Genomic DNA, 8,972 nt, shown 5'->3' on the forward strand with positions numbered 1-8,972 from the left:
AAAGTAAGCGGGACGCAGGAGCCCGCAAGTAATAAAAGTCCAATGAGTCTATTGGGCCATTAGAAAAGGGATGAACAGCAAGCCCAAAGAAGCCCAGTAGCCCTGGGTCAAGTAAACATCACGGCATGCATGACAGAATAATGCAGTAGAAAGTAATAGCAAGGCTAGCAATAAAACATGGAGGAGGGCGTGAAGGAAGGGAAGCCCACAATCAGGCAAAGCCCAGCAAGCCATAAAGAATCAAAAATCAATAAAGCAGCCCACGCCGTAAGAAGTCAAAAACAAACGGAAGAACAGGCAGACGGATCTTCTCCTGTGTTGCTGTTTTGGTGTGCCTGGGTGGAGGAGTTGAAATTCATTTTTACTCTCCTTTGAGATGCTCAATATCTGATTTAGTGGGCATGCAGTCTGGTTAGGCCAAATCTGGTTCCTTCAATTCCATAGTGCCCAGCTCGTGAATGCCAATAGAGTAGCATCCTTGTCTTCCATCAAAACTTGCTTGAAGATCTGTCCTTGCATTGCTAGCAGCCATTGCCATTGTGGATTCGAGGCCTAAACCACTTGCACATCAAAACAAAAAAATAAAGCATGTGAGCAGTCTTCAGTGTGCATCTTGCACTTGTTGCACATCGCATCAGAAATGATTTTCTGTCTGCACAAATTAGCTTTAGTTGGAAATGCTTCTCTGCAAGTGTGCCATACAAAGTTTTTCACTTTGTTAGGGACCTCCATTCTCCACAACTTTCTCCACAAACCCATGGACTGTGATGAGGAAAGGCTTGAGGGTGACTGCTCGCTATTTCCTTCATAGAGAAATCTGTAACCCGACTTTACAGAGTACTGTCCAGTTGGGGTGAAGGGCAAGATGAGTTTATCCTACTGGGCTGATGAACTTAGTGGAATACTTTTTATCAATGCTACCTCTACCGAGCTAAAACAGTGATCAATCACCTCAATCCTCCATCTACAGGTTGATTGATTGATTTATTAATGCCTCCATTGATGAGTTTTGTTGTCCAAAAATCATTGGAGAGGTAACCTATGGCTGGAATTTTGTCGGTAGCCAATTATTGCCCCATATTTTTATTTATTTTCCATCTCCCACCCTCCACAAAAGCCCCTTTTAGGATTACATCCCTCGCATGGAGGATGCTTCTCCACGCATATGAAGTAGAGGCCGATTCCTTGGCATCCAAAATAGTGCCGTTTGGAAAAAACCTAGCTTGAATATTGTATGCATTCAAGAAATTAGATACTATCTTGTACTAAAAATAGTTGCACATTTGGTCAACAACATAATCACACTAAAAGTAACTCTTATACTCTAGTGAGATCCAACCCCCAACCTCTCACCACCACAAAGCCAAAATAGTGCCGTTTGGAAAAAATCTAGCTTGAATATTGTACGCATTCAAGAAATTAGATACTATCTTGTACTAAAAATACTTGCACATTTGGTCAACAACATAATCACACTAAAAGTAACTCTTACACTCTAGTGAGATCCAACCCGCAACCTCTCACCACCACAACCACATGTTGCTTACCAAAAGGAAGTTAGTTATTTGTTTGTTAACAAAATCATTACAATCAATTAAATTAAATATTTAAATGATGAGTACGGCTAACATAATTAATCAATCAACGTTTAGCAAACTGCACAAATGATGAGAATATTGAAATACTAATGAAAAGTTTATCTTCTCAAAAAAAAAAATGAAAAGTTTAATTGTTACATAATTTATTTAATTTCTTTTTATATATTTTATAAATTCAAAGCAAGAATTGAGATAATTTGGGTTATCCTTAACATAATGACCTTTCAAATAATTGAAAAAGCTTAAAAAGTTCCCCAACAGAAAACAAAAAGTTGAAAATTATCATGAGATTTTCTTTAATAAATAGTAATAAGATTATAAAAAAAGAAAAAGGTTGGACACAAGCTTCTCTCTCCACGATATATCCCTCTTTTCACTCTTTGGCCTCATAATTTTTTTTTTATTTCACTTCAAAAAATAAATAATTTCCTACCAAGTACAAATCTCTCTTTTTTTTTTTTTTTTAACTCAATCAACAAAATGAGGTGTGAAAAGAGATAAAGATAAAAATAAATTGCATAACACCATAAATTAATAGCAAAATAAAATTTAACGCAATTTTAAATAAGTGATTGGTCCCTGGGCGCGTTGGAATTAGTTCTAGAATATAACAGTAGTTCTGCGTATATGCATTTTTTTTTTTTCCTTAAAACACAAGTTGGTGATGAAGGGAAGTTTCGGAGAAACTGAGGTGGACCCATGCAACACGTTTCTTGAAGTTTTTTCACTTAAGACATATTCGATTTGTGAGAACTCAAATTAATGTCTGTTGGAATTGGAGGCAATTTGGAATTTTATTTTTGACTTTTCAATAAGGTACGTGTTTATCAATTGTTGTTAAGTTAAAGTATTATTGAGGATTTTCATGTTGGAATTGGATTTGTTGGGGTTGAGTTGGGTATGAAAGATTGTAACTTTGGTGGGTTTTTCAGGTTTTGAATTTGGAATCTTGGTGGATTAAAGGTAAGGTCAAGTGGGTTTGTTGCAAATTTGTTGAAAAAGTCTGGATTTGAGTTCTTTTTGGATCTAAGTGTTGGGTGAGCCTTGTTTTGAGGCAGGTAGATTCTATTTTGATATCATAAGCTATGTGAATGTTATTGAATTGGGTCACAAAGGATAAGATAACAAAATGCTTTGTGGTTGAACTCTTGCATTTTATTGTAAAGTGCAGGGTTTTGAGTCTTTTGACTTTTTGAATGATCTGAATCTTCAGTTTGAATTGGCATTTTCTGGATTGGGTTGAGTCGATTGACTTTATTGTTGTCATTGGATTTTCATTATTTGAAGATATCTGAATAAGATAATGGACCTAGCTCGTGAAGAACCCATCAATGACTTAGAGGCAGATGAAATGGAGAGGCAACCCTTGGGAGACATTCCTCTCAGGGAGCGCCATGTCTACCGGACCCAGTATCAGGGTATGGTGAGACAGAAAGCTTATATATTTGATGGATGTGGGAACTTCTATAATAAGGAATGGGATCTTGCAGAAGGTAGAGGCAATGAGTTTTGTTGGTACCATGTGGAACTCCCAAAAGGAACTGAGAAACTTGCACAATCTGCACAATACCTCATTAGTGTTCTTTGTCCACCTTTGAAACTACAAGACATTCTTTCACTTGTCAGCAATGGACCCTTTTGTGGACATGTGGATGGGGCTCTTGTTTTTAGAGTTAATTCACCTGGTCCTCCCTCTAGTGAGTTTACATTTAGAATTGCTGCAAGAGTTACTGAGAATTCAGTGATTACAGTTTCTTTGGGCCGTGTTCCTAGATTGGGCTTCTCGCAGATTGGTCAGTCTCTTCTCTCAGAGATTCCCAGGGTGGAGAGTCCTTCTTCTCCTGGCAGTGAACAGAAGGAAGGAGCTGGGATTGTTATCAGAGAGCATGTTCTTGAGTTCTTGTTGACAATGAATCACTCTGAGGAAGCTGATAATCCTGTGCCAAAATCAGTCTCTAATCTTGTTGTTCACATTGTTGACACACATGTGGATCACCTTCAAGATGTTCTGACTAAACTCGAGATGGATCTGGACTCTGTGGAGCTTCAATTGGATAAAGGTAAAATCTAATTCAATTCTAGTTGCATAATTGAGTCTTCCTTATGTATTGTATCCTAATTACTGTCAGTCTACTTATCAATTCGCTTGTGGAAGAAACTTCTTATTAATTTTTATATCCTAATCTGTTTATAATTCACAGTAACATCAATTTTTTGGGTTCATGTATCACTTTTCATGATCATGTGGTTAGCTCTATAACTGCTAAGGACTCAATTATGTTGAAAAAGCTCTGAGCTCAGCAAGGAAAGTTTAAAAGGTCTTGTAACCTCTAAACTCCTAAGCGTGTGCATGCCTTAAGCCAGTATTAAAACAATACCATGGTGAATATAAATCTTAGCTCAATAAATCTGTGATGCCCAACTACTTGGGGTTAGCTTCACAAAGCATTTTTTGTCATTTTACTCTAATAGGATTGTAGAATGTTATTAATGAATGGTGATTGTCTTTTCTCATTACATTGGATTCTGTTTAGGAACAACTTATTTAGCTTTTTGCTAAAAGTACTGTAGATCTAAAAGCTAAATAAAATAAGTAAAGAACTCACATGGGACCTGCAAATAATAGGGAAAAAAAGGCAACAAGCTAGCTTATAATCAAGACCCAAACGCACACTACAAATCCAATTTTTATTTAGGCCTTCATTTTTCTTATACCCTCAACTTTAATTTAGCAAATCTTCCTCAATAGTGAATGTATTTATTTTATTAATTATTTAAGATCCAGGAAGAAATTTCATAATTTAAAAGAACATGATGAGTTGGTCCAATGTCATTCATGCACACCTTATTATTGGTACTAGAATATGTAGAGAAACTGGTCAGGAAAAGGTTGGTGTAATATATTTGTGCATGAGTTGCACTTTGAGAACTTCTTTTTGCCTAAAAAGTTCATACTTGAGAACATGTTATTGAAATGCATGTTCATTCCCATCAAGCTCATGTTAATACATGAGAAAAGGACCCTTCTCTTTTGTTGTTCACTTTTTTCTTTTTGTCTCTTTTGAAAAAAAAAAGGGGGGGGGGGGTTGGAATATGATCCTTCACTGTTGGGAAAGAGAGCAAAATGGATAAAATCTTAATTCTATTTGCTTCTTATAATTAAAAAATAAATTGGACTAGTTACATGAAAACTCGACCAAGTATCTGAGGGAAACAAATAATTGAATTATAGATTATTATACTACTTGGTAAAAGAAATGGTTTGTAACTGCATAGGTCGATGAAATAAATTCTGCCTTGTTTCTGTGGGCGCACCCTTGAAAGTTCTAAAAGTTCTTCACATCTTAAATCAGGATGTTGGAAACATTGGAAGGAGGACCTGCACTTGCATTGGAAGTGTACTTTCCCATCTCCAATAGTCAAGACATGAAAAATATGGGGAAAAAAAAGAACATTGTGTAAGACAATCCATTTGAGTCCATGTTATGGGTGTGTCAAAGCCTTAGTGATGCATGAAAGGATGAGGGCGAAGTCCAAGTCTGTATAACATTTTATTTCATAAGGAGCTTCATGATCTGTTGTAAATTAATCATAATGCAAATGTCTTTGAATCGGTATCCAAAATCAAAACATGACATGTATGAAGAATATCTATTGCCATTCTTTTGCAGTGTGGAAAATTGTTAAAACAGTTTTGGAATATTACTTAAAATTATTAGTCAATTAACATATTTTAATAAGTAAAAGGCCACACAGGATGACAAAACTTCATGCAACAAAATGGTGACATACACAGCTGTTTCTTTAGGTCAATAAAGAACCACTGTTATACTCAGCATGGGCATTCATGTTCCCACTGGTTGACCTGAATATGCCAATTGATCTACAACGGCCCATAGTGATACTGTTGAAAAAGCTTGGTGAGAGCCAGTAGCAGGATTTTCATCTGAAAGATCTGTTCTCTGTTGAGGATACATGCTCCATTTAACTGAAAAAGGAAGTGGATATCAATCCTTTTCGAAATTCCTCCATCTCTTTCTAACTTCCGTTTGTGCTTAGGCAGCTCCCACTTTCTGTGTTGATTGGCTTGGTTTACTATTGGGTCAAAATTTACCTATCAAAAAAATGGTTGAAATGAAGGCATGATTTTTCTGCTTCATTGCAGGTGGGTTTGCTTTAAAGAAGCAAATGCTAGATGATAGAAGATTCCCCAAAATGCATCTTGATTTGCAGCGCCTTTTGCAGGTAATTTATCAGGCCCATTTAGTTTCAATAACGTCCAAAAACAGAAGGAAAGGGATAATAGTTATCAGTAACTCAAAGTGGTTACTTAACCAATTAACTTTTATCTGAGTAACAATTTTAAAATTTTTAAGTCTGTGATAAGAAGTATACCCTTAAAAGAAAAGACCAGAAATCAGATCGCTATGGAAGTTGCTTCAAATAAATGGGGTCCCAACTCTCTCTGGGATCTTTATCTCCTTCCCACAGAGCCAAGTTCATTAAATTACAATATATCAGTTATGTAATTGGCCATAAGGGTTGTGAGGCCAAGTAAAACGTTGCACTTGCACCACTAAATATATGGACAATCTTGTCTATAATGTTATCTTTCTTGATCTTCCATAGGAACGTTATTGGCTAGAACTATTACCACTATTTTACTTAGGTTTTGATGAAGAAAAGGCCCGAAATCAGATGGCTATGGAAGTTACTTCAAATAAATGGAGTCCAACTCTCTCTGGGTCTTTAGCTCCTTCCAACAGTGCCAAGTTCATTAAATCACAATATATCATATGTAATTGACCATAAGGGTTGTGAGGCCAAGTAAAACATTCCACTAATAAATATATGGACAATCTTTCTATAATTGAATCTTTCTTGTCCATGCTTTCTTGATCTTCCATAGGAATGTCATTGGCTAGAATTATTACCACTATTTGACTTGAGTTTTGATCTAATGATATACTTGAAAGCTTTATTAACTTGACCTTATTCTGGTTTGTACTTTTATTGAACTCAGGTGATAGCGCATGGGGAGCAAGTATTTCCACGAGTGAAAGAAAAATGTTCTTCAAAGCATTGGTTTGCTAGCGAAGACATTAACTCCCTTGAAGAGTTGATAGGGCGGTTAAGGAGGCTGAAAGATAATGTAGGGTTTATTGCAAATCGCGTCACAGCAATCCAAGCTGGCCTTGATAGCTGGCAGGCCGAGCAAATAAACAGGAAGCTATATTATCTCTCATTCCTTTCAATAGTATTCCTTCCTTTGTCCATCATTACCGGAGGTAAACGTTTCTCTTTGATATAACCTTTCATTTTTAAGAAGAATTTTCCAGTGCACTCGTTTATGATTTTTGTGAAAGTGAGGAGGATTGACACCAATTATCTATTACAGTGTTTGGCATGAATGTGGGAGGAGTTCCATGGACAGGGCAAAATGCCCCGGAGTTAAGAGATGGTTTTCGTAATGTAATGATGCTCTGTTTGGCAATGCTACTTTTGGTGCTGTTGTGTTTCTGTTTTCCTTTTCTTTATTCCCGTGTAGCTGCCTGGCAACGGATTAGGGCTTTGGGCAGAAGCTGGTCTCTCAACAGGAAGTCATTCCTCAGGAGAACCGTACAAAATGGAGCCATTCAAGATAGAGGAGGTTACCTTCGGATTTGAAGGGGAAAAAAATGTGTCTATAATCATTGTGTATGTGTCTTTTATTACTCACTCATTTTCTTTCGAGTTACATACTCTTCCTGTTGCTTTTTAAATGTTTAAGTTTTCATTCTCTCTTTGTTCTTTCTTCAGGTGGCAGAGGCTGATTCATAAATAACCTATACGGAGGAGAGACATAATGTGGATGGTCCATTTTCAATAAAATCATCTAATGTGTCCTGCAAATAGGAATTTTTATTTGCCATTTTCTCTCATTTAGTCTGTAGAGGAGGTGAAGGTTGCTAGTTGCAGGTCATTTTTTTTATTCATTTTTTCTGATTTTTTTTATACAATTAGTTAACAGTTTCTTTCATCTTTGGAAAGCTCTTAACATGTACAGCATTCTTTTTTGTTTCTTTCCTTTTTTGCAGCACAAATTGAGAGCTGAATTCTGATATCATATTAATGATATATACTGCTTCAATTGGTTAGATCCACCCTTTCGTATATAAGTTCTTTAAAAAAAAGTACCATCTATTATCAACAGCCTCATTATCATTGCCCAAGCCGTGTTTTACCCTTTTGGTGAAACTAAGATTAGGATAGACTATACAATGTCTGTTGTCCAAATCTCTAAACTATGTCAAAATAAAAATTGCAAACTTAAGCTGTTACTTTCATTTGGTTGAAATTTGGTCTAGGATAACTAAAATGGAGAAATTACATTAAGTTGCATTATAATAGAGTAAATTTTTCTTATGACATTTTTTAATTGTTGCATGGCTTGTAACATTATCAGGGTAGATGTCATGTTATGTCTAGCTGTCTGAGACTTTGAGAGGTGAGAGGAATAGTTCTCTTTAGCCAAATGTCACAGTTGAGTTTTGAAAATTTCGACTGATTTTTATCATCCGAAAGTGTGTGCTGCTTTGTATTTTAATATCATTTTTATCTGCAAAATCCATTGTATTATACCCATATTGCCATAAGAAATAAAACAAAAGAAAAATACCTGTTATTTATATTGTGGCTGCAGGATTGAATCTACATGGGAGCCTTATTTTCTTGCTTCTTCGGATGGAATGTTCGCTAAACTAGCAATTTTTGTGAATTAGAAGCAGCACAACATTTGCAAGGTTCTATTGGACATGTAGCTTGTTATTAGAAGTTTCCACTCCTGTTTCCTCTAACACTGTTTGGTGTGTTTGGAAATTTGGAGAAAGAAGGAAGTATGATGTGAAAGTGAATTAAAGTAAATGGGAGGGGAATGGTTATCTCTTCCCCTGATTTAGACTTTTTAATAATAAGTAGGTATATCCCTCCCATTTGTTTAAATGTCTTAAAAATTATAATGGGAAGAAGCTAATTGATAATATATCATAATATAATTTGACAATTATACCTCTCTTCTATTCAAATTAAAGATAGATATCAATTGACATTATTAGGGCAAACTTGAGATATATATATAAAAGTGGAACCTATCCCCTCCTCTTCCACTCCAAGTTTCCCTCATTTTGGAGACTTAAATGACGGGTTGGACTAAGAATCTTAGTGGCATTGTCTAGTTTTTCTTAAAAGGAGAACCTTTTCTAATACCAAAAGAGGTGGCTTCGACATTAGAGAGGTAGGGTAAAAGATATCGAGGAGGCTTAGTCTTGTTACTATTAAAAGAGAGAGAAATCAAGTGCTTTGGGAGTTGAAATTAGAATTTGTATAAACAAAATT

General features: G+C 35.8%; 1 protein-coding gene across 9 annotated transcripts; it reads left to right on the forward strand.

Moving 5' to 3' along the window:
• Positions 1–2,127: 2,127 nt before the first annotated feature.
• LOC142643829 (uncharacterized) lies at positions 2,128–8,581 on the forward strand. Of its 9 annotated transcripts, XR_012845923.1 has the most exons (8): positions 2,129–2,414; positions 2,531–3,658; positions 5,764–5,843; positions 6,622–6,886; positions 6,997–7,295; positions 7,398–7,556; positions 7,676–7,731; positions 8,281–8,581. XR_012845923.1 is itself a non-coding variant. In XM_075818546.1 (7 exons), exons 3-6 carry the CDS (start codon positions 2,902–2,904, stop codon positions 7,263–7,265), a joined length of 1,371 nt encoding a protein of 456 aa, XP_075674661.1. In that variant the 5' UTR covers positions 2,128–2,414; positions 2,531–2,656; positions 2,886–2,901; the 3' UTR covers positions 7,266–7,295; positions 7,398–7,918. The 9 variants fall into 9 exon arrangements, 6 of the variants coding, with proteins under 6 accessions (XP_075674661.1, XP_075674663.1, XP_075674659.1 ...); XM_075818546.1 differs by lacking the exon at positions 8,281–8,581 and having other exon boundaries at positions 2,128–2,414; positions 2,531–2,656; positions 2,886–3,658; positions 7,398–7,918; XM_075818548.1 differs by lacking the exon at positions 8,281–8,581 and having other exon boundaries at positions 2,128–2,414; positions 2,531–2,561; positions 2,886–3,658; positions 7,398–7,918.
• Positions 8,582–8,972: the final 391 nt, after the last annotated feature.

Source organism: Castanea sativa, chromosome 7 (assembly GCF_040712315.1).
Source record: "Castanea sativa cultivar Marrone di Chiusa Pesio chromosome 7, ASM4071231v1".
Taxonomy (NCBI): domain Eukaryota; kingdom Viridiplantae; phylum Streptophyta; class Magnoliopsida; order Fagales; family Fagaceae; genus Castanea; species Castanea sativa.

What these genes read in the sequence shown, in the direction of transcription:
- LOC142643829 (XM_075818546.1), top strand. Translation starts at nt 2,902, where the DNA reads ATGGACCTAGCTCGTGAAGAACCCATCAATGACTTAGAGGCAGATGAA. An exon ending in GGAGCTTCAATTGGATAAAG is followed by an intron (nt 3,659 to 5,763) that starts GTAAAATCTAAT and finishes GCTTCATTGCAG; the next exon opens with GTGGGTTTGCTTTAAAGAAG. An exon ending in ATTTGCAGCGCCTTTTGCAG is followed by an intron (nt 5,844 to 6,621) that starts GTAATTTATCAG and finishes TATTGAACTCAG; the next exon opens with GTGATAGCGCATGGGGAGCA.